The sequence below is a fragment of the Molossus molossus genome, unplaced genomic scaffold (genome assembly GCF_014108415.1).
Source record: "Molossus molossus isolate mMolMol1 unplaced genomic scaffold, mMolMol1.p scaffold_m16_p_16, whole genome shotgun sequence".
NCBI lineage: Eukaryota > Metazoa > Chordata > Mammalia > Chiroptera > Molossidae > Molossus > Molossus molossus.
The window spans coordinates 30,035,146-30,059,788 of NW_023425351.1; the positions used below are offsets into that span (position 1 = coordinate 30,035,146).

A 24,643-nucleotide genomic window follows, 5' to 3' on the forward strand; every position below is an offset into this window, starting at 1 on the left:
AGTTGCACTGAGTGTGAGCTGGGGGGTGGGGGTGGGGCCTGGCTCACACCGACTCTTGAAATAGTGATTGCATGAACTGGGCACGCAGAATTTTTTCCAGATTTTTCCCAACCACGCAATCTTCTCCCGAGCCTTGGCTTCAACCATCAAGACGTGGTTTGGACATGAATCTGGAATCAATAGTCTTTCTAGCACCCTGTGCTTTTCCTGCCTGCTCCAAATAGTCTGTTCGGTGTTGTGTACCTTTAGGATTTGCTAGGAGATTCATTGTTGAAGTTGAGAAATCTGTTAGTACCTGGAGGTGATAACTTCGTGCATTATTTATATGGAGGTTTCCAATAGATGGGCCCTCAACAGCAGTGACAGATCCGGGCAGTTGAAGGCACTGTGGGAAGCGGTGCTGGGGGGTCCCTGCGGTTGCCTCTGAGGCAGCTTGCCTAGGTCAGCACCGGGGGCGGCTTCGCAGGGTGGCCAGTGGCTGGGAGTTCTAGTGACAGCAGGCCCATGTAGCTGCACCTTGGCCTGAGCTTCCAGAAGTGTGTGTAAGCAGTAGGGGCCATAGCAACATACGGAAGCATTTGGGGCACAAGGGTCCAAAAAATAATCAACTGTACCCGCGCAGGAAAGACGTGACTCCAACCTCGAATCTTCCTTAAAAAACGGGAGCAGACCCGCAAGCCTGCGCCCAGAACTAATCCGATTAACGAAGGCGGCAACTGGAGTAGCGAATCTCATTTTGCAAAATTATCTGGAAGGCCCAGAATGAAGCGGACGGAGAAAGAAGCAAGGGTGTAGTGCAGGTCCCTCTGCCAGGGGCTTCTCTGAGCACCCGCCCATGTGGAGTGTTGCTCTTTCAGCAGCTCTTCCTCTCCCACTCCCCACATTCCACAGAACTCGAGACAGCAACTTACTCGCGAAGGAAATACACCTGCAGCTTTTTAAATAACCAACTTTTTGTTTTTATTAGCGCTGATACAGTTGTGAAAACTGTACATTATACATTTTGGTTTCAAGGATTATAAATAAAGGAACTCACAGGTAGGGAGTTCTTTTTCACAGCAAGAAACTTTAAATAAACAAAGTCATGTTTTATTAAGTACACTGGCAGACTTTACGTGCTGTCCAAAATGTAGAGTACAGTATAACAACCCATTAGAAAGAGCCTTTCATGGAAAATACAGCGGTGCACATTTTAGAAAAATACCAACAATTTGGGCTTTGTTTTAAAAAAGCTTATAAATCATACATATATTTATAAATGGAACCAACATGCTCACTGTATAAACATATCCTTTCGTTATCTTGTTACCCATTATTTCAAAGCATTACACGTTTTAAATAAACTTAAGATTAAATATTTAATTTATTTTTTTTTAAAAAAATCTGCTTTCCCAGCATAAAGAGCTATGGGGTTAGGAAGGAGAAGTGAGAGTATTGAGACCGACACAAGAACTTGAACGTTTCTTGGGTAAAAATGTACTTCCTAAATCGAAAAGTCAAAGCAAAATGTAAAAAATAAATAAATATACAAGTTGCGATTTTCATTTGCTCTCTTTCTGCTTTATTCCGTATTGGTCACACCCAGGATTCTCAGCATATTGTACTTCTGCAAAAAACACCACTGGGTTACTGCCCTGCAGGTGACAAAGCAGCCAGCCCACACCTGTGCTAGCACGTGGGTCGTCTCTTCTGCATTGAAAAGGTAGCAAATAAGGCAAAGAGAATTGGATTAAACCATGCAGATGGGTGAACATATTCAGGAATAGCTCCCTCTCCACAATGTCATGTTTCATATAGATCTAACAGAAACCTTTCCTCTTGATTTGTTTTTAAATAATTACTTTTAAAAAGACCATGTAGTTTCTTGAAGTAAGCATGCTTCTGAGTAAGAAAGGATAAATTATAAAACAGCAAAAAAAAAAAAAAAAATCAGATTATGTCAGAATAACAAAGGGTGGGAAAGACATATTTAAACAAAAACATCTAAGCCTTTAAGATGTGAACTAAAATTAAAAAAGGACTTTGGAAAACACGAAAGGCATAAAATTGAGAAGCAGTGATTTTACAAAGCTTTATGCTCTACCTGAATGTATTCAACAAAAATTTTCAGTTGGGAAAAAAAAAGGAAAAGAGAAGAGCAGTTATTAATAGCATCTTGCTTAACTTTCATGGGAATTAACATAGCCACTGACAAGATTTTATTTGGTTGTAAAGTACGTCAGCAATGAAACTGAATCCTTTAGACACCGATTACTGCAACCCATGCAACATTCTTCTTCGAATTCTGTTGTCTTTCAGCTTTTAGAATTTAGCACCTCCCCAAGTGCATAAATAATTCATCCCAGTAACGTTAAAAATATTTCGAATTTCTTAGGAAGGTACAACGCTTTCAAATTGCTAAAATTTAAAGATAAACAGCCTTTCACCAAAGGTTTAGGAAGACTACATGACATAAAAAAAAAAAAAAATGATGTATTGCTGTCGAAATCAACACATTTTCTCTAGAATTTTGTTGTTGCTTTTCCTTGAGATGCAACGTGTATGTTTCATCTGGCCAGGACCACACGTGGTGGGTGACCATACATCATATTTAAACAAACAGCAAAAATAGTCGTGCACAAGCAAACGCAGCGTCCTCTCCCGGAACGCCCGGGAGCCGTAAAAGCAGCAGGTCATGGCCTAAGACTGCTGAGTGATGCTGCTGCCTAGTTCTTGTACCGAGACAGGAGTGAGTGTTGGAAAGGCGGCGGCAGCAACACAATCCTCCAGCCGCATTCCTCGGGTCTTTTGTTTCCCCAGCTCCCTACTGCACACGTCAGATGGTAAAATAGTAAGGCAGCTGTTGACGTCCATCAACAACAAACACGCAGCTCCATACATTTCCAGTTGAGTCACACTGCTAGGACAGATGGAGTCGCCAGTGCCAGGAACCTCGCTGGACGGGGCTGCTTCAGCAGATTTTTAAAAAGAAGGATTATTAAGTTTTGCGCTCCAGCACGGCGGCTTGCTCAAGCTCCCAGAGGACCCCGGAGCCACCAAGCCCTCCCAGGGGCACCGAACGGGGCCTTTGGCTGCATTTTCCAAGTTTTGTTTCGCTCGAGAGCCCATCCTCATTCCAAGCCGCCTTCCCTGGGTCTGAGTGTGACCGGGGCGTGCCCTTTAAAGGGCTGACGACACCGCTGGGGAGAACTGTGGGCCAACACTACTACTTGTCATGGTTTCACAAGGGTCAAAGCCTTCTATCATTGACTATGCGGAATCACATTCGGGCACAGCCACAGTGAGAGTGAAGGACAGCACGGAGTTGTTAGAAAGAACGCGACTTTGACTACGGGAAAAGAATGTTCTAGTTTGTGATTTTTTTTCTCCCCCCAATATAGAAAGTCAGGCTAGTCTTACCTTTTCTAACTCCAATCAAGTTAGAAAGTGAACGAAGAGAATGGCCAGCCCGATATTCAACAGCATGACAAGGACAATCATGACTGAATTAGGGCCCTGGAAATAAAACAGAACAAAACAAGCATAACTTTTCCATTTCAATATCAGGACATAAATTAGCTCACAAAAAGCCATTACTGAAAATATAAAAATACCCAACGCGAGTTGCGGTAAATAAGGCATGAATAATGACGGCAGTTACAAAAGGTATCCGCTAAAAATAGCAATGCCCAATTTAGACGGAGCCATCTCTGAACTTTCACTTAAAAATGAATCCAACCGTGATTAAATCTAAAATACGACTTAAAAAATCACCTGCTGCATTCACCTCGACACACGGGACACAGTCCACCTGACAAGGTCAGGAACGACTGCGGATCAGATGTGGTCTGTTAAGGCGCAGCCCGGACGAGGGGGCGCTATGTTCTCGGCAGGGCGGTCGGACTGTGGGAGTGAAATCTGTAGGGCAGTGAGGCTTCCCAGGAAAAATTTCGGGGAAACTCAAAATGAGGTTCTCTGACTCTTACTTTCTCTGGCTGTTTTTGGACACGACCCTTCCTTCAAGTAAAAAGTGCAAGTGGGAAGTGGAACACTTTCAGAAATTATTGTACAGGTTTCATTGTGTTGTTTCTTTGCTCATAACCCTACCCTTTCGGAAGTCAAGGCACACTTAAGAATTCGCAATATCCTATTTTGGTAAATACTGCAGTAACAAATACCATAGAGCCCAAGGCGTCCACTCTTTGCTGACTTGTTTAAAAAACGAGCACTGGCTGGTTTGGCTCAGTGGTTAGAGCATCAGTCCTCGGACTGAGTCCCGGGTTCGATTCCGGTCAAGGACACGTACCTCGATTGCGGTTCGTCTCTCTCCCTGGTCGGCGTTGTGCGGGAGGCAGCTGGTCCATGTGTCTCTCTCACATGGGTGTTTCTCTGTCCTCCCCTCCCCGCCCCCTGCTCCCTCCCACTCTATCTGAAGATACATGGAAAAATATCTTCAGGTGAGGATAAAAAACAAAACAAAAGCCAAATCAGCCTTATATGACCTACCTTTTCAGATCTACTCAAGCCCGGCCATCTTTATCACAAAGACATGATCTGAGTGTTTCCTATTAAAACAGTGTCTTATTCTTAAGTAGCATTAAAAGTATTCTCAAGCTGGCCTCATGACCCAGGTGGGGAGGAGGTTCTGTTCTTAAAGACGAGGAAAGAGTTGTATGCTTGAATATCCAGCGAGATCACATTGAACTGTTGGTCCTCAAATGTTGTCTTGTCATAATTTGGGGGGATGGGGAGAGTGAGACTGGGACTGCCATTGGTCCAGTGCTCACCTCGCAGGGTCTAGGGCTTGGGTCACACATCCTTCAAGGAGGTGGTCTCCCTGGTAGAGGTCAGAGTGCATGTGCCATTTTTCTCTATTCTAATACTTCACACTTTGTTGTCATATTTGGTCATTGCTGTTGTCCCCCCTAGACTGCGTTCTCAGCAGGAGCCCTGCCTTGTTCACCACGGTGCACCCACATATAGGAATTGCCAGATTCATTCAGGCAACCAATGTTCAATGAAGTCCTACTATCTTTGGCACCTTTCCCAGTGACATCAATGTGGTGAACAGACTAATTCACTGCATTACAAGAAGAGGGTATCTAGTGAAATCAGGGTGGGGGAAGGAGGAAGTACAAATGGGTGCCCTTGACAGAGGGATAGATCGTTAGGAAGAAACTAAATCCAACCTAGTTCCTAATCCCTAAGTAAATGAAAGGAAAAAAAAAACAAAACAAAAACACATTTACTGCAGGTCTTCATATGCTACGCAGTGGGCTAAGATTCCTGTGTAGATTATTTTTAAAAATTCTTCACAAGTGATTATTAGTTCTATTTTACAGAGCTGAGAGGGTGTGTTGCCCAAGGTTGAGTCAGCCAGTTTGAACAAATTAGAACTAGAATTAAACTTTATTCTGCTCCCTTCAGGGCTCATGTCCTTTTCTCTACATCCCCATGAAAGCCACAGGCCTGTTTAAAAATAATAATTTCTCATAAACTTCTTTACAATGGTGTTTTCATCTAGACCCTATGATTCTGTGGTGTCAGAACAACATCAGACTTTGAGAACCACCGTGCTCCTCGTAGAACGTTTGTGTTGTAAACCATTAGGAGTGTACGTACCAGGCACCTTCTCAGCCATGGTGAACTCAGAACACATGACATGGGAAACGCTTATAACGCAAATAATTCAGATGGTCTTGTAACATCACAATAGCATGGAGAGTAAGGAAATGCTATGAATACTACACACCCTGATTAGATTTTGTTCACCAATGTGTTAAGAATATTGGGATCGTGTCAACTCTCCTGGGTCAGTGGATTTGATTCCCAAAGACAGTAATATGAAAGAAGATGAGGCAATTTTTCTATTGAGCATATGGTTATCCTGTATATTTTCTAATATACACACCCATTTGTTCTACCATTTATAAAATGATCTTTAAAGATGACTCAGGCCAGCCAGTGTGGCTCAGATGGTTGAGTGTCGTCCCAGGGCACATGACTGGGTTGTGGGCTCGATGCCCAGTAGGAGGTTTGCAGGAGGCAGCAATCGATGGTTTCAGCTCATCGATGTTTCTCCCTCTCCTTTCCTTTCTCTCTCTCCAAAATCAGGAAAAACATATGTTAAGAAAGGTTGACTCAGAAAAGATGAGGGTGAACCAGCAATAAAAGGTTCACACAGCAACCAGGTGGAGAGTGAGTTCTGGGACACTGTGGAAGGGGCAGATGTCAGGATGTAACCTCTGTGCTCCTCGGGGTGGAAAGCTTTAAGGTGAAGTTTCACAAATACGACTGGTGGCCAGTTGTAGCTTAAAATAGCAAAATGAAAAAAAAAAAAATCAGTCTGGCTTTTCAAGACTGACGGGGACAGGTGTCACGAAGGAAGCTGTTTTGGGGCAAAGTGCAAGTCTTGATTGGGAAGAAATTCCAGGCAGTCAGAAAATAAAGTGCAGGAAGTCAAAACACGGGAGGTTGCAACAACCGAAGAGCACGATCTTTAAGAGATTATGCGCTCATTGGAAGGGGTGAGGCTCCCCCGCCAAAGAGTCTAGTTATGTTAAATGGAAAACTTCTCCAAAAACATGAAAGACCAAAGTTTACTTTAGTATTAATGGTAAAATTGAATGATACGAATTGGCTGCTTTTATTGTGTGTGTATGGTTCAAACACAACCTGGAAAAAATGCTTGAAGTTTTCCAGTTCAAAATAACAGGTAAATAAAAAAAAAACCAAAACCCTTGGAAGCTGATCAGAGGACTGGCTAGGAAAAGTGCAAGACGTTTCCAGAAGGGGTCGTGGCTCTGAATTGGAAGACCCCTCACTGGTCTATCTGACAAGGTTCTAAATATGCCTCCACTGGCTCCTGCTGGAGTCGCCAGGTAGCAAACTCCTCCCCAAGCTGTGGTATCATGAGTCTACATGGCAACCCCTGCCCACAGGAGCCACAGACTTCGTCAGGGTTGCAGAGTGATCCCTGACACGACTTCCTTCTCCCACGTCTCAGGTTCAAGTAACTGACTGGCTCTCCGTGTTAGCCTGTGTCCCAGAAGATTGTCTAGATTTCTGGGAGATCGATCACCAGGGTGATCCTGAAGACAGGTCAGAGTCTCCGAGTATAGCAAGTTCTCGAATAAGGTCGTTTCGTTTAACATGGTTTTGTTATTAGATAGAGAAGAAAAAAATTTGATTCCTGGCCAGGGCCACTGTCTGTGTGGCGTTTCCCCGTTTCCCCCATGTCTGCCTGGGTTTTCTCCTACATCCCAAAGATGAGCACATGAGGTGCATGGGTGTGTCTCCATGTCCCAATCTGGGGGTGTGGGGTGTGCGTCAGTGGATCTATAATAGAAGGGCATCTTGTCCAGGGTGGGTCCCGCATGTGCCCTGAGCTACTGGACAGGCTCTGGCCACCCCCCACCCTGAACTGAAATAAGTGGGTTGGAAAAGAATTCCAGTACTTGCTTTTTTTCATCTTTCTTAAATATGTGTACAGCTCACATTTATTTCAGTGTTGAATAGTAGAAGTGTTTTGGGTCTTTATTTAGTAGTTTGGTGATAGTTTTGTGACCAGAAATGTACCGTAGGAACTTAACTCTTGTTTATATCAGTTAGCCTGTGGTAAACTGGTTTCATTACCCATCATTTCTCTTAAAGTCGCCGTTCCAAGAATCTATCTGTGTATTAATGATGTTAAGTGAGGATATACTGTATTTATCAACTATTTATATTCAACTAGTAAAGTGTTGAAGCCAACTTAATAACAGCCAATAGTTTTTGAGCACTTACGATGTGCTGGGTTACCACACTCAGAACTTTATACGCATTAACTCATTTAATCCTCACAACTGTATGATGGAGGCTGAAGAAACCCAGTCACAGAGCAGTTAGGACACGTTCCCCAGGCCACACAGCAGGGATCTGAACCTAGGACGTCTGGCACCACAGTTCACACCCTCAGCCACTCGCCTCTACTGTCTCGATAAGCTGGTTGAAAATCTAAATTCGGCTCGGTGAGCCGCCCACAAGGAGCAGTGGCTGAGTCAGTCTGGTTTTTCCCTCAAATGCCTGCTTCAGTGTGAATGTTCCTATGCATTTTCAAGTTGTCATTTATCTATCTCTTACACAGTGTCTTTTTAAAAAAAATTTTCCCCTCTATTAATTTCAGAGAGAGAAGAAGTGAGAGGGAGAGATAGAAACATTGATGAGAGAGAACATAGATTGGCTGCCTCCCGCATGCCCCCCACTGGGGATCAGACCCACCCACAACCTGGGCATGTACCCTGACCGGGAATCGAACCGGCGACCTCTTGGTGCCTGGGTCGATGCTCAACCACTGAGCCACATTGGCCGGACTTACACAGTGTCTTTTAATCTCAAAATTGTATGCAGTACTCCCTGGTTCTAAAGGTTGTTCACTAACGACCTTGATGGTGATGTTGTCTTCCTAACTCTGAAGAGAACAGTGGTCAGGGTGGCTTCCGGTTACAAAATCTTCCCACAAAGGGGCCATGTCAAACCTGACTTCCCGTTCCCTTGGCGGGCAGGTGTGAGAGCTGCTTGGCCTCCTCTCCCATCGGGCTGTGGGAGGGAACCCAGGAGACCAACCCACTGAGCTGGGAGGTGCTTGGCTACCTCCAGAAATCCCATAGTTCTGCAGATAAGTCAAACGGCTGCTTTTTCTAAACAAGAAGACTGAAGTTTATGGAAAAATGATTGCAGATAAGAGCTAGGTAACTCACCCCATCGTAGGACGCTGGGGCATATGCTTCCCTTTGGGCAGTTCTGGAAGTCGACTGAACCCTACTGCCGGGAACCCAATGTAAGTTATAGGGCCTTGTATTGTTTGAGTTTCCCCCTTGTAAATTAGACAAACTAATATAAATGTGAGGCCTTATTAATCTGTGGATAAAAATGCTGAAAGCCAAATGCGAAGTGAATTATTACATTTAACAACTTCAGTGGTGATAATATCATGTATATTCTAGGTGTAATATCAGGATGCTGAAATATGAGTGTTAAAACTTGAAGAAAATGAATGCTTACTGAATAGTCAGAGTCTCAACATTATTCTATTTTGAAAACCATCTATCTGCTTAAGAGCTGAGTCTTAGAAAGTCAATCCAGTTAATCTGATTAATGTATATTTAGATGATTAAAAAGATGAGTATTTGAAAAGGATGGGAACCAACGTTCATAGATATTTGCAAAGTCAACAAACCTAAGAAATTTCAAACACAAGTTAATTGAAAAGATGAATTTCAATGGTTTAACCCTGTGAATAAATTAAACAGACAAAAGAAACTGATGATTGTATTATATTCTTGCTGGCCAAGATATTACCCACACCTTTATGTAAATATGTCTCTGAAATTACTAGTAAACATTGGGTTGGCTGTGGCTTCTTTCCTAAGCTAGGATAAACATGCAACACCTTCATTCCAAAAGCATATGGGTGGGCCGGTCAATTGTTTATCAAAAATTACTCAGCTTCAGGTTTTATTATGTCTACAGAATTTGATAAAAGATGAATTCCATCTATCATTAACAAATCAGTCTCATTTGAATGAGGATACATTTATCAGGAACTGAAAGCTTTCTGGTTGAATAACAAAAACCTTAAATGCTCAGGACTGATAATAAAACCAGCAGCTACCAGCAACCTGAAATGTTAGGAGTACTAACACTCTGAGGGGTGAGAAGACCAAGGTCATTTTCTAAAACAGTTTAGAAATGTTTTAGGCCCTGGCTGGTTTGGCTCAGCGGTTAGAGTGTCCGCATGCGGTCCGGAGAAATGTTTTAGTTCTCACGTGGGAAAGAGAAGTGTTCTAGCTGCAAAGCTTGGCTTTAATTAAGTAAAATCCAAGCTAATTATTATTTATAAGAATTCATAATAGCTAGAAAAGATGTTCTTTTGTTTAAAGGTACTGACTGTTTCGGTGAGTCAAAAGGTGGGCACATGACCAGGTTGTGGCGTGCAGGAGGCAGTTGATCAATGTTTCTTCCTTTCTCCCTCTCCTTTCCTCTCTCTGAATCAATAAAAACACATTCTTTGTTAAAAAAAAACAACAAAAAAAAACAAAAACAACTTTGCAAATGGTGGTAGAGCCCCGAGAGGGGCCATGAATCCTTCATAGCCATGAAGGAGTTAGCTATTGGCATGGACTGCATGCTTACAGCCCTCCAGAATTCACATGTTGAAACCCTGATGAACAATGTGGTGGTATTTGCAGATGGGGGTCTTTGGGAGGTTATGAGGGTGGACCCCTCATGATGGGTTAGGACCATTACAAAGAGGAGGCAGGGAGAGATTGCTTTCTCTCTCAGCTGTGTGAGGACACAGAGAGATGGCTTATGGTCTCTGAAGCAGGAAGTGGGTTCTCACCAGATGCCAGAGCTGCTGGGACTTGACTTTGGGACACCAGTCTCCAGAATGGTGTGTTGTTTCAGCCACCGAATCTGTGGGATTTTTATTATAGCAGTGTGAACTAAGACAGCCACCAGGAAGTGATGCTGTCCAAGCCGGTCGTGTTTTAACCTACCTGACTGGTGTCTAAGGTGGTGGCTGAGTGAACACGGAGGAATTTCTGCCCGGAGAGCTCCTTCCTGTCTCCAGGTACAAATGTGCCCACATCTACGCTAAACAGCCCGTGTGTGTGTCAGGGCTTTTCCGAGCCTAGCTGCCATCAAGGTGCGAGTCACCCCACGCTGCTACCTGCAAGAACCAGAGTGAAGGAAGGAGGAGAGCACACGCCTGAGACAACTTACTGAATTGGCTTCTTTTTCCGAAGGGCACGAATCGTTGCTTGCTGGATTCTTTGGTATAGCAAGTTCAGACTTCTTAGCTTTTGGCTCAGCTTTGCTTTCTTTGGCAACTGGTTTTGTCACAGATTTAGGGGGACTCCACTTGTTGGGTGACGGCTTGTGCCCCCGCGCTGAGGAAGCGTGGCCGGATCCTTCACCTTCCTGCACGTCTTCCGGGGGGTGCTTGGGGGCGTTCAGTTTCACGTAGTAGCCGTGGTACTGAGAGTGCAGCTCCCCGTTACTGGGGTTGGGGACATGGTGGCGGCCAGAGTACTTGGACTGGGGCACGACGGCTCCCATCTCCTTGGAGGGAGCCTTTGACATCAAGGGCTTGTTGACGATGGCTGTCACCTGCTCATCAGCCACACTCCTTTTGTCTCGGTTGAGTCTGGCCCCTGAGCTGGGGTTCTGCTTCCTCGTGGGCGGGGGGGAAGGCTCGGGAGAGTGGCCATGTTTGGGACTTGTCTCAGGAGACTGTGGGGGTGTTGTGCCTTTGCGATAAAAGTGAGGAGATTCCTTTGGTGTAGGTGGCTTTTCTGGTACCTTTTCTTCGGGATTTTCTTTAGCATCTACACCTTCCTGAAATCTCTGTTTGATATAATCTGGGCCTGGGAGGGAAAAGTGACAACAGAAAGGAAGGTGATAAAGTAAGAAGAATAAAGGCTTGTTCCTCACACTATGTATATACAGCAGGTCCTCGATAACAGCGTTTAGGGCAACGTCATTTCATGATCGTGCTGGGGAGATGCCCTAGGAGAGCGACTCTCGCCCATGCTTAGCCTGTTGTACGCGCTTCACTTCAAGTCACAGAACCTATGGACAGGGTTAAGAGAGGACTCAGCAAAAATATACAGTAAGTCAGCTTAGCATTTCTTCTAAATATACTTACGAGGCTCTGACTAAGCATGAGCACATTTCATTCCCCGGGATGAAAGATCACTTACTGCTGAAAAAGTGTTCTTAACGTTTTTACACACAGTTATTTATACCACTTTGATGACCATAAAACTGAAACCGTTGTGACTTCCCTAATTAACCGCAGTTCGCGCCTGCTGGCGGAACACTGAGGAGGAATTCGGGTGACGGAGCCCTGCACGTTCAAACGAGGGGCACAGCTCAGATCGCACACTCCTATCAGTGGAACCGACTCGTGTGTTTAATATTTAATGAATTATCTACACACTGTATAAGGTGAACCTGCAGATAACATGTTTTTAATGATCCTCCTTCAAAGGGTCATTTCAAGGTCCTAGTTAGGAACCACGTCTGTGGTTTAGGCTGCACTTTACAAAGGAACTGGCCCGGAGTCCTCCCCAGCATGGGTTTGCTCTGCAGGCACGCAAGTCGAGACAGTGGTCTCTGGCCGTCAGGGCTCAGAATTGTTTTTTTTATGAACACTTCAGAGTTGTTGTAAACATGTTATTTTTATCAATGGGAAACCTTTCATTAAAAAAAAAGGCCTCTGGTGCATTATTTCATATGGGAGATGGGGGTGCTGAGGTGTAAAGAAACAAAGTTCGGCAGAAGATGGTACCAGCGGTGAAAGCTGAAGATGTCAGTGCTCCAGGCAAGGGGCAACGGTGCCCTCCTGCTAGGGACTTCACCTCTCAGCCCCTCCCCTGGAACCAGGTCATCTACATCCTCTGGCCACATCAGCCACTTTTCAGGTCACAAGGTGAAGCCAAGGTCACACAGTGAGGCAGTTGGCCCTCTGCTCTGCCCAGGGGTGGGAGCTGACAATGCCATCCCTCCTGTGTACAAGGGAGAAACCACCCAACTGCTGACAGGACTTGCCCAGCTCTCGTCAACCCCACCGCATCCTAATGTTCATTTTCCTCTGGCACCCCAACCTCGAGGGGCCAAAGAGCAACTGGTTAAATGGTTAAAAATACACACTGCCTACTTACACTTTGAGTTGCTCTTCCCGTGGTGGTCTGAGTGAGTAATCATTTGTTAGGAGACCGACATTTATTATACAAGGTATTTTCTGAATTTCTAAGCCTTGCCAAAATCTTAGGAAATGGGCGTTACCCTGATTTGACTGATGTGGAAACAGCTGTAGCAGCTGAAAAACCAAATGTCACAGAGCCCCTGCGTATCCTTAAGATAAAATAGAATGCAATGCATAATATTTTAAGCCCACAAATGAGAATTCCTAAGGGCCCACAATTATAACTTGTACTCAGGGCCAAAAACATAATAGCATTATCCCACCATCCATCTCCAGAAGACAAATTCACCCCGGAGGGTTCAAACTTCCCAGACAGGTCACCATCGCACGTCTAAATTCAGTACATGCGCCCTCTTTTTAAAACTCAGCAATTTTAAATCCTCCATCCACAATGGCAGTATAAATTGTTGGCACCAAGAAAGGCCTCTCATGTGAGTGAAGAAAAGGAGAAACCACCATTACTCAAAAGGGGATATCTTTTCTGAATTTGTTCTTGGTGCGGGGACGGGGACATAGCACCGCGAGGGCAGGCTTCACCCGCAGGCTGGCCCTGTGCTTTAGAGCCCAAACAGGTCACCTCCCCTGATCTTCCACAGAGTGACCCCTCCTTGTCAAAGCAGCTGCAGACAGCAAGGAGATGACAAAGCACTAACAGCAGAGACAAGAGACTATTTAGGGGGAAATTCAGGTAATCCCGTCATCGTGGGTCCAAAGAAAATGTAATTATTTTTAAAAGTTAGCAGGCTAAGGAATAAATATGCTTTCGTTATCTGGAGAAAGAGCACAAAGCTGTAGTCCTTGAATGCAATGCGCATTTTCTAGTGCTTTTTGTAAATAGAACTCTCTCCGCTTCCTAACGTATATTCCCATGAACAGGCCACATTGGCAATGCCCTGGTCACTGGAGGAATATGTCTTCATGGATTCATGAAGCTCTATTTTGGACTCCATTGAATGTATTCATTATGTTTACTGACTCTCAAATTCCAGTCTAATCACTCCCTTAGATCTGTAGAAATCTGATGTGTGGTTTCTCTGTCCTAAATGTGGCAGGAAAGGCATTTCTTATGCAATTGCTTGTGTCCCTCTACTTAGAGGCAGTTTTCATACAGGGCTTCTAATGGAATGCAAATCTGTTGAGCTCAAAGAATTTACTAGAAGGTTGGAAGGACACTCTAGCACTGACTGTCAGATTTTCAGAAGTCCCAGCTTTATTATGCATTAAAAATAACCGGATGAGGGGATACGTGTCCTCCCCAGCCGTGGCCGCAGCGCTTCTGCCTCTCAGAGGTGCCTGGGGTATGATTCCCAACGACTTCAATTTCAGGAGGATGAAGCAGAGCCTAGAAATCTTGAGGTTTAACAAATGTGCCAGGAGAGTCTAACGTACCAAGTCATAGGCGATTGAAAGCAGCAAAAAACCACGTTGATGGTGGTGGCCCTCACCCCAGCCCCACCTGACCACATCCAGTGGGCACTGATTCCAACATTGTACCGTCGTATGGGCACAGGGCAGCTGACCAAGGATCTACAGTTAAAATGTCCAGAATAAGCCCTGGCCAGTTTGGCTCAGCAGTTTGAACGTCGGCCCAAGGACCAAAGAGTCGTGGGTTAGATTCTTTGGGTTGGGGGCACATACCTCGGTTGCCCTGGCTGTGTGGGAGGCAGCCAATTGATGTTTCTCTCTCCCCCCAACTCTATCTTGAAGATAAAATGGAAAAATATCCTCAGGTGAGGATTAAAAAAACAAACAAACAACCATGTCCAGAATAAGATCGGCTGCTTTTGAGACAAGACATTTTCTCTAAGGCACAGCACAGAAGTTGCCCTGACTGCCTTCCGGGAGGGCGCCCGGGCCTGTGTCAGCGTCGCCCGGCCAGCAGCGTGAGGCGGATGAGATACGGCGGTTCATGAAAAGACCAGGCAGGACAGTGCCAGGGACAGAGAGGACGGCGGCTGCTGTTGCACAAGGGTATTTTCATCTGTTTTTACAGACAGGATCTATGACTCCTAAGGGGTTGATCCCCTGAGGATTCCTGCTGGGATCTAGGTCACATGCTCCCTGACATGCCACACATCATGAAACGAGAACACTCAGCAAATGTCACCCACCGACACTGAGCGGTTACTGGTTACAGTGGGCAGGACACTCTGAACAGCGATGGCAGGTGGTAATGGCAGGGTGCCCAGCGAGTCCTCACAGGTGAGCCTGGGTGGCCTGGCTCTGGGAGGAAGCAGCACTGTGAAGATCCCCCCGAAACAAGTATCTACCAGGGCGGTGCTTGACAGCAAACGCTCCGTAGCAACATCAGAAGTCACGAAACGGCAGTGAGGTGTCTTCTATGGAGACTGCCTCCTCAGACCACACCGAAAAGATTCCATAGCTGGATTGAGGCCCATCACTGCTGATACTGCCTGTCTGAACACAGCCAGAGCAGTCCTGTCCGAGGGATGTCCACTCCTGTCCCTTGCACAGTACATAGTTGTGGACTGAATGAATAAATGAGTGGTAAGAATAGCCAGCAAAATCATGAATTATTCATTACATATCAAATCAACTAGTCGATTATTCCATTTCCCATGAAAAAATTGGTTGGGTTTTGGCAAGTGAGTTGAGAAAGCGTCTCTTCCAGAATGCTTCCCTTGTCTTAACCATAAAATTTACATATTAATGACAGGCATAGAAAATTACATAATGAAAATGTGCTTTATCTCTAAGGACTTTTATGAAGTTTTAAAAATTTTTATTGAATTTATTGGTTAATAAAATTATATAGGTTTCAGGAATACAATTCTGGAGACATCATCTGTGTATTGTATTGTGTATTCACCACCCAAGTCAAGTCTCCTCCCATCACAATTTATCCCCCCTCAACTGACTCCTCCTACTCCTCCTTTCCCTCTGGTAATTACTATACTGTTGTCTGAGGTTTTTTGTGGTTGTTTAATACCTCCACCTTTTCCACCCAGCCCCCTAACCCCTCTCTTGTCAGTCTGTTTTCTGTATCTATGAATCTGTTTCTATTTTGTTCATTAGATTCCACAAATGAGTGAAATCATATGGTACTTGTCTTTCTCTGAATGGCTTATTTCACTTAGCATAATGTTCTCCAGGTCCATCCATGCTGTCACAAAAGGTAAGATTTCCTTCTTTTTTATGGTTGAGTAATATTCCATTGTGTAAATGTACCAGTTTTTTTTTTTTTTTAATCCACTCATCTAGTGATGGGCACTTGAGCTGCTTCCAAATCTTGATAATTGTAAATAATGCTGCAGTGAACATGGGGGTGCATACATTCCCAAAAGTGGAATCGCTGGGTCATAAGGCAGGTCCATTTTTTATTTTTTGAGGTAATTCCATAGTGCTTTCCACAGTGGCTGCACCAATCTGAATTCCCACCAACAGTGCACTAGGGTTCCCTTTTCTCCACATCCTCGCCAACACTTGTTGTTTGTTGATTTGATGATAGCCATACTGACAGGTGTGAGGTGATAATCTCATTGTGGCTGTACTTTGCATGTCTCTGATGATTAGTGATGTCGAGCATCTTTTCATGTCTATTGACCATCTGTATGTCCTCTTTGGAGGGTGTCTATTTAGGTCCTTTGCCCATTTCTTAATTGGGTTGTTTGTCTTCCTGGTGTCAAGTTGTGTAAGTTCTTTATATATCTTGGAAATTAACCCCTTCTTGGATGTATCGTTGGAAAATAGGTTCTCCCACTTAGTGGGCTGTCTTCTCATTTTATTGATGGTTTCCTTTGTTGTGCAAAAACCTTTTAGTTTGATGTAGTTCCATTTGTTTAACTTGCCTGAGCAGATGTGTCAGAAAAAATACTGCAGGTGCTGACCATACAAAGCAGAATTCGCCTCAGCAGGTCTGGTGCCTGCTGTAATCTCCCTTTGGATATGCCGCTTGTGAAGCTAGTTGGCTCCTGTTCTGATGTTGTCTGAAGCTGGCCACTGGGTGTGCGGGTTCTGGGGCCTCTTGGGAGGGACTCCGGTGCAGGCCAATGTTGGACACTGCCTGTGACTGGCCCTGGGTGCGCGTGGGAAGGACCAAGCTGTGCACCAAGGCTTGTTATTACCAGCACAGGGTCTGGGGGGCAGGTTAGCAAAAGTCCCAAGATCCACCTGCTGGCTGCCTGTTAGGCTCAGTCACTGAAAGCCTTTGGCAGTACTTGAATTGCATAAGGTAAGTTCTCAGTGAGTCACCAGATTGATACAGATTCAAACTCAGTGCTGGGTCTGAGGCCACTTAGCAAATGTCCCAGGGTACACCAAGTCCAGCTCACACCCCCCTGAGGTGGGGTGTGAGGGAACACTGTGCCCGTGCTAGAGTCACACAATGCAGTCTGTCCCAGCTTCTGCCAGGTGTTGGGAAGATGGATCTCCTTGAGGGGGAGGTGCTGGTCAGGCTTGGGGGGAATGGCCCTTGCCCCAGAGCCACACAAAGGGGAGTGAGTGCTCCACCCCAGAAAGATGGTGTCTGTAATGTGAGAATGACTCAGCACAGGGATCCTGGTGGCTGGCACTTCATCTGTCTCCCCAGAGCCACCAACCCCAGTGTCTTCTTATGTGATTCTAGTCTGCTCTGTCCTCCCTTCGATGGAGTCCAGGGTGAGTGGCTGCAAATGAGAGTTGTGCATTGGCGCTTTAGGAGAGCACCTGAGTCTCTAGCAGGGGTGTCCTGCCCTGGTAGACAGAATCCCCACTGATTTTCACAGTGGGATAGTATGGGGAACCCAGCTTGGGGTTGAGACCCCACGCTTCTCTCTGGACCGCAGGCCGACGCTGTAACTGCTGAGCCAAACCAGCCAGGGCCCACGCTTCTCAGGGGGAATCCTACAGCTGGGCCAGCCTTTTGGTATCTCCACCCTTCTTCTCTAAAGCCTTGGTTATACAACTTCTCTCCAGCTACTCTTCAGAGGTTCTTCAGGTTGCTTGCTCTATATTTTAGTTGTAATTCCAGCTGGGTACAGGGAGGAGGTGAGTGTGTCATTCGCTTACTCTGCTGCCATCTTCGATTCTCCTCTAAAGACTTCTACTTCCTAACAAATGTGAACGCGGGCCCACAATAACCTATGCCAAAGACCTCACTTTTTACTTAAAATAATTTACTGTGTGTGCACATACATGCCACTATGGACTTAATGTGTTTCCAAAATTTATAGGTTGAAGTTGTAACCTGCACTGTGATGGTATTGGGAGGTAAGTAGGATTAGATTATATCGTGAGTGTGAGACCCTTATGATGGAATTGATGTCCTAACACAAAGAAGACAGCAGAGCTCCGTCGCTCCCCTTGTATGCAAGCAGGAGAGGCAGAGAGAACTCATGTTCTGGTAAAAGTCGTCTTCTCCCTGTCAATACCAGCATCATGACAAGGGAGGAGAAGGCCCCCATCACAACTTATCTTTCCCTAGCTGCCTGTTGCCCTTGAGAATAGTGGGAGAAGGCTACCCCCTCCTATCTGTACTGGGCGCACTGTGATACATGTGCCACATTCGAGGGCAGTGTTTCTTAGTCTTTTATAACCCATACCCTGTCACCCTGATGAACATAAAAGCTTTACACTCTACTTATGTCACTTAATAGTAAAAACATATCTTGACTAAAAGGAAACGGTAACAGTGGGACAGACAACACGTACATGACTTCTCAATCATACTCTCCCCACGTCCCACACCCCCTTCCTTAGTGACCCCTGGAGTCTCATTTGACCTTTCCTGGCTTAGCAACCTGATTTCACTTGAAGCACAGCGACTCCTTGGGGGCAGACTCACATGGCCACCAACGCTCACAAAACGGATGCAGGAGGCCGACTCATTGTTTTCCAACAACCAGTGTCACATGGGACCGGCCCTGACACCCCAGAGCATGGTCTCCACCAGAAGCCCAATCAACATGAGAAGGTTGCTGGTGGACACGGAGCATGAGATGAATCAAATTTCTGAAGGTCCAGGACTCAGCTCGCCTGATGTAGCCAATTCCTCAGTGGGGTCATCTTGCCAATAAAGCCACACACCATTGGCGACAGTTCCTGCATCCTTCCCCGTAATAGCAATGTCCTTCTAATGCAACCGCTATACTCGAGCTTACGTCTTGGCCAAGGCTCCTCTCTCCTTTGGATAGTGTCTGGATGGGTGCTGCCAACATTTTCCTCTGTGACCCCCCCTTTTTTTTCTATACTCTTTGGGCGACCAATTCTGTCTTTAGATGTTTTAAGGCAATCTGGCAACATTGAAACCCAGGCGATCACTTAGGAGTACTTTATATATCTCTGTGCAGGATCACGAGCTCATTTTAAAATTAAACTCCCAGAGAGCAACCTTGGGGGCTGTGTCATGTATACTGCGTATGCAGGCAGTCACCTACACACCTGTTTGTATGATTTCTTACAATTTAACCCTTTGCTTAAAGCCACCCCACAGGGCTAGACTTTTCCCCTCTAGTTTCTAACTGAACTGCAGAATCATACAGTTTTGAACTAAAAGCATAGGGTTTAACAAAGATGGTAAATATGTAAAAATACTGCCAGCTCCTGGAGCAGGTAACTGATGATGAAAGTGATCAAAATGTCAGCCCTGCCTGACCTCCTTTCCCGGGGTTAACCACCTCTCCCCACGACGCCTGCACTCCCAACAGTGGAAACATTTATAGCTGAGCCATAAAAATTGAACGCAGGGCCTGACTTAGAAAAAGGACTTGAAAACCCTTTTAGATGTGTCTGATTTGCTCACCCTGCGACATGGGGGAAGCATGAGTTATGCTCCCTGGGGGAGATCAGTAACACTCGGTACAGAAAGACCTTCTAGACAGTTGCCGAAGGAAGTACTGGCTGCGGGTCAAAGGGCACTGCAGCCTCCCTGGGCTCCCGTCTCGCGCAGACCCACTGTCGTCATCCCCTGCTATGGGATCTATTCATTCCTGACCGATCACCAGCTTCCATGAACCCGCCTTCACTCAGAAAGGGTGGAATTACATTTTCCCACAATATTTTTTTCCACTCAAATGCTTTTACATCATAAAAGGCTTTTAAAAAACCATTTAGTGTGGGAAACTGAGACGACCTTCCATATCATTTACCTCTTGGTCGCACCTAATAGAAATCTATAGGGACCCCCTTCCCCAACAGAACCCAGAAATTCCCATCTGCAGAAACAGTGGGCAGCTTGTCTGCTTTCTGAGCCGCTCAACCAGCGCTGACGCGTGAAGCGCAGGGGTCTCCTGACAGTCAGCCCTGCAGGAGGCATGGGCCGGTCCCTCCTGGGCGACTGGACCTGGCTCCCAGCTCTCACACCTTACAGCAGGTGCCAGGGAAGGGAGTTCATTTCACACCAGAAAATAGTTTCTTTCCACCTGAGGTCCCCATAAAAATTATGAAGTTTCCCTCTCCTGACAAAACACACATATGTATTAAATGATTTAATCTCAGCCACAGGGTTAAACTAATGCACGTGAAGAAAAAAACAACCCTTATCACCAGCTACTGAACTGTGACAGAAGCCTGTGTGACAAGTTCATCACTTTACCAGAATCAGACTGGGCCTTACCCAGCCTCTCTCATAAAAACTGAGTCGTCCTAAGCTGGCCTTTTACTGTCTTCATTCTTCACAGAAAAGCACCATGTTATTTCTCTTTCCTCCATCCTTTATTACAGCCAACTTTCTAACTTTTCTAGGGATCTTGCTATCCTGTTCCCTTCGACCTACCTTGTTCATTTAGTCACAGCGATGCCCCGTGGGTTCTAATATTCTATCACCTTCATTGGAACCAATGTGGATTGAACACACACGCCATGCAGGGTGCTAGTTATACAGCTTGATTTAATAGAAACCAATGTGGAAAAATTCTTTACCAAGAAAATACAAATTTTGATGTTTAGAAATTTACAACATTTTGGGTCTTGTCACCTAGACATCCTCTGATCCCTCAGCCGATCACCAGAAACATACATAAAAATGGCTACTGCCATTTTATTAACAGCAGTATATTGTAGCAAGGGATGGAGACAGTCTAGTTGGAAACCACTGGGAAGTGACTTTGATATTCAAACCTACTGCAAGTATTTGCTTATTGCTCCTTTGTAACATTTGAAAGGCAGGTAATCAGGGCTGATTTCTGTTTTCTGAGGTGGCCACTCTCACAGACATACATTGTCATCCCAACCTGTGTGGAGTAACCGGTCTTTAAGTGGTCTGTTTCTATCCCTCCTACCCACACATTCTTGGAAGTCTTAGTTCAGGTATCTTTTAAACACAGTTTGTGTTAGCTCTTCTCTTACTGCCTCTGATTTGGGGGTATTTGTTACAGCATCTGCGTTTGTCACTAAACATACACGTTCTTAGAATCAGATACTTCTTTTGGATTCCCGCCTCCTTTACTGCTATCAGCTCCAAGTTTGTTGCTGGGGTTGGGAAGGCAGGAATGGAGAGACACTGGGGACTAAGCCGGCTCTCCAGCGCTAACCCTCAGACTTCAGATATTCTAACTATGCTCCCACTTGGTTTCTAGCATTTCTGGGATTCATGAAGCACAGACCTTTCAGTTCAATGGGAAAGAATCAAAAAAGGAACTCAGAAGTGATGCTCTTATCTTTTCCACCACAGGCTAATGCAGGCTTACCTGGTTGATAGAAGTCGGGCGACAGCTCCCTGGCCACTGCTCTCGCGATGTCACACTCCTGGCGGGCGGCCAGCGCGGCCTGGTCCGCGGCGTCAGCTTTGGCTCTAGCGTGTGCAGTCCTGCGGGGAGCACAAAGGGCCAGTCATCAGGGTGGCACCTTGTTAATTACACGTGGACAAGCAAACTGGCTGCAGCCGAAACGAAACGCTCACTGTGATCTGGCCCTGCACCCGCAGGACTTACAGTCCTAGTGCCGTGACATTTCAATACAGGCAACATGAACAAAACTACCAGAAACAGGCCTCAATCCTTCCTGCAGGAGGCATAATGGATGGTCACATTCTGTACAGCTTGATGCAAACTCACTGGATAGAATCTCCTGTTCACTTTGGTGGCCAACCCTGGAGAGCATATAAATCAACATGGTGTTTGCAGATTTAACTCCTGTGGTGGAATTTGATTTAAGAAGAATCTGCCCAGTGCTATGTAGTTAAAATAGCTCTCTGGGGGGCAAAAAGTAAAACATTGATTTGTAGCACTGACCAATTTCTATGGTGTAAATACTCCCACCATGGCCAATTTCAGGCTGAGTGTGATGTGTGGTCCTCACCAGGCTGTAGGACCGAATCTCCAGGCCTATTCTAAGAATGTGCTCGGCAGGGTGTGTGTGTCCATGTCCCAAGGAGTCCATTTAGTTGTTCTGTAAGCACATTTCTTGGGTAAAACGAAAAGGAGACAGGTGAAGAGGAGAGGAGAAATGTACCTGTTTCTGTCTTCTGCCCTCTCCCCAGCCCATTCTCCCTCAGTGAGGCCTCTTATGTTTCCAGAGGGCTAGGGAGAAGGCAGGAGGGAGAACAGTGGAACTTCTTATGGAAGCAACAGGGATTTGTTGTTGGCTTGATTTCTGCCCGTCCGAGAAGAGGACTTTGGAGGGTGTGACCGAGGACTCTAGGTCATCCACTTCCAAAGGGGAAGACCCTGTTCAGTGAGTACTTGGGTGATGATCAGAAGTTCCTATTTCTTATAACTTTGTAAACTTTCCATTCTGTTTCATAAGTGCCAGGCAGGACTATAGATAACTACTAATACAAAATTAAGTCTAAAAGGTGCTTGGACCTATTTCAGAGAGAGGAGTTGGGAGGTGGCAATGTGCCCTAGCGGGTCGTAGGAGAGAAGACAGATGGCAGCTGGAGGAGGCCAGCAGCCCGAGCCCCAGGAAGAAGACACAGGAGGCTGAGGTCTGACCTGAGACCATGGGGCGAACTGGTAGGAGGCCTCGTTCTCCAATTACGTCCTCTCATCCTGTGCTCTCACGGGGCCTTTTCACTCCTACTCATGACCCAGTCTGGAGGCTTGATGTACTAGACGTGAGCTTCACGAAGACTGGGATGTTAAAGTTCTGGTCCTTGGCTATATGCCCAAGGCACAAAACACTGTCTGGCACACAGTCTTCACTGAGGGCTCACTTTATAAATAAATGAATGAATGACGCTTCTTTAGAAACAGCTGAGTAGTTATTACACACGAATGGGTTGACAAAACCAGAGAGACAGTGACAAGATGAGTGGTTGCCAAGGGTCCAGTTGAAAGTGGATAACAGGATTTTAGGACAGTGGGACTATTCTGTGCAACACTTGCAGTGGCGGGGTACATGGCATTATGCATTCATAAAAGCTCACCGAACTGTACAAAGAGTGACCCCTCCTGTAAACCACGGACTCTAGTTCATACTAATGTATCACACTGGTTCATCAACTGTACCAAATGTACCTGATAAGATGTTAAATAACAACAGGGGACATGGTGTGTGGAGAGGAGGGACATGGGAACTCTCTGTACTCTCTACTTAATTTTTCTGTAAACTTAATATTGCTCTAAGAGATAAATTCTTTTAATTAAAAAGGTGTAGGTCAACAACCAGTCCTCAAAAGTGTTATGGATGACCCCTGGAGGATGGTTTAGATGATCTCTGTCTAAAGGGTATCATGAAATGGAGACAAAAATCAAGAGGATTTAGCACACATTCCTAAGCAACCAGATTCGTCACCCCGTAGGGCCGCCATGGCTGATGGCAGGGACGCTTCAGTCCCTCGCGCGGTGCCTGAGCATCTGCGGGGCCCTGTTATGTCCTTTCAGTTTCCCAGAATCTCAAGTCTGTTCTCCCAGAATTATTTTTCATGTTATTGGCTGTTCTTATCTTGAGCCTAATCATGTCCAGGTATCATCAGGAATGAAACCATACGAGTACAGTTCTGCGGCCCTGTAATATAACCTGCTGGCCCTTCAATGACAAACTTACAAAACTCAAGTGCCAACAGCTTATTCTGATACAATCATAACCCAGCACCACAGCATCAAATAAAATGGAGGTATTAGTTCAGTTTTACAATATGCAAAACTGGAACACAGACAAATACGGCTTAACCTTTCTGCAAATATATTTTGGAAGCAGAGTGTCAGTCAAGCCTTAACTCTTTTCCTGTTTTACTCGCTCCTTCCTGTAAGACGAAACAGAGAGGGGGGAGCCTTTCCATCTAGTGCCCACCCCTGTGTCAGTGCTCCGCTGGGGAGAGGAGTCAGGACCACAGTCGACCCTGATACCGGCGGTCTGCCTGGGAGCTTTCCGTAGCCCTGGATCTGATCACGAGAAGTAGGAGCGAACAGGGACCCACCGACTGTGCTGTAACCCCCAGCTTTGTGTGGCCAGACCACTGCTATGTCTAGGCTTTGCCGGGGGAAGATCAGGCTCGACCCTGGCTCATGGTAGTGAATTCACGTGTTCACACCCCGGGCACAGTTCAGAGCAACGCAGCCTCTTTCATCAGCCAACTGGTAGACCCAGCACGGTTCACGCGCTGGGGGTTCAGGCTGGCCCGTCGGGGGAAATGGGCTCAAACAACTCACAGTGCTACTGTCGCTGGTCATATGGAAAACGCACAGGAGGAGCATGGGTGCCCCAGAACCTGTCGTTCAATCAAAAGACTGCTGATACCCATGAATCTTCAGACCCTCACAGGCTCCGCGCACCAGCATCACGCACACCTCCTTCCATCTCTCGCAGTCAAGAGAAAGCGAAGAGGCACTTCTCTCGGGCACTGGCCGTTGACTTTCTCTCACGGTCGTATTTCTGGAAATAAGCCAGTTTTGACCAGTGGAGAGTTACTACATGGGAGTGCAGACACCTGGGCAGCTGGGGAAACTCACACGACAGCTGGGTGACTCCCTGCTGGACAGGAGCCCTGCCCGGGTCACCTGTGAACGGCCAAAACAGTCCATGTGGAATTCCTGA

The 24,643-nt window shown here is 45.8% G+C and overlaps 1 protein-coding gene across 2 annotated transcripts in view; it reads right to left on the reverse strand.

Moving 5' to 3' along the window:
• Positions 1-941: 941 nt before the first annotated feature.
• JPH1 (junctophilin 1) overlaps positions 942-24,643 on the reverse strand; it is an 81,810-nt gene continuing 58,108 nt past the window's right edge. Inside the window, exons 3-6 of one of the 2 annotated variants that reach the window (XM_036264379.1) lie at positions 21,355-21,473; positions 10,744-11,387; positions 3,400-3,495; positions 942-2,945 (exon numbers count right to left, since the gene is read on the reverse strand). In XM_036264379.1, coding sequence (XP_036120272.1) covers positions 3,415-3,495; positions 10,744-11,387; positions 21,355-21,473 — 844 coding nt within the window. In that variant the 3' untranslated portion in view covers positions 942-2,945; positions 3,400-3,414. Of the gene's footprint in view, positions 2,949-3,399; positions 3,496-10,743; positions 11,388-21,354; positions 21,474-24,643 lie in introns of both variants that reach the window. The other variant, XM_036264380.1, reaches the window with a different exon arrangement.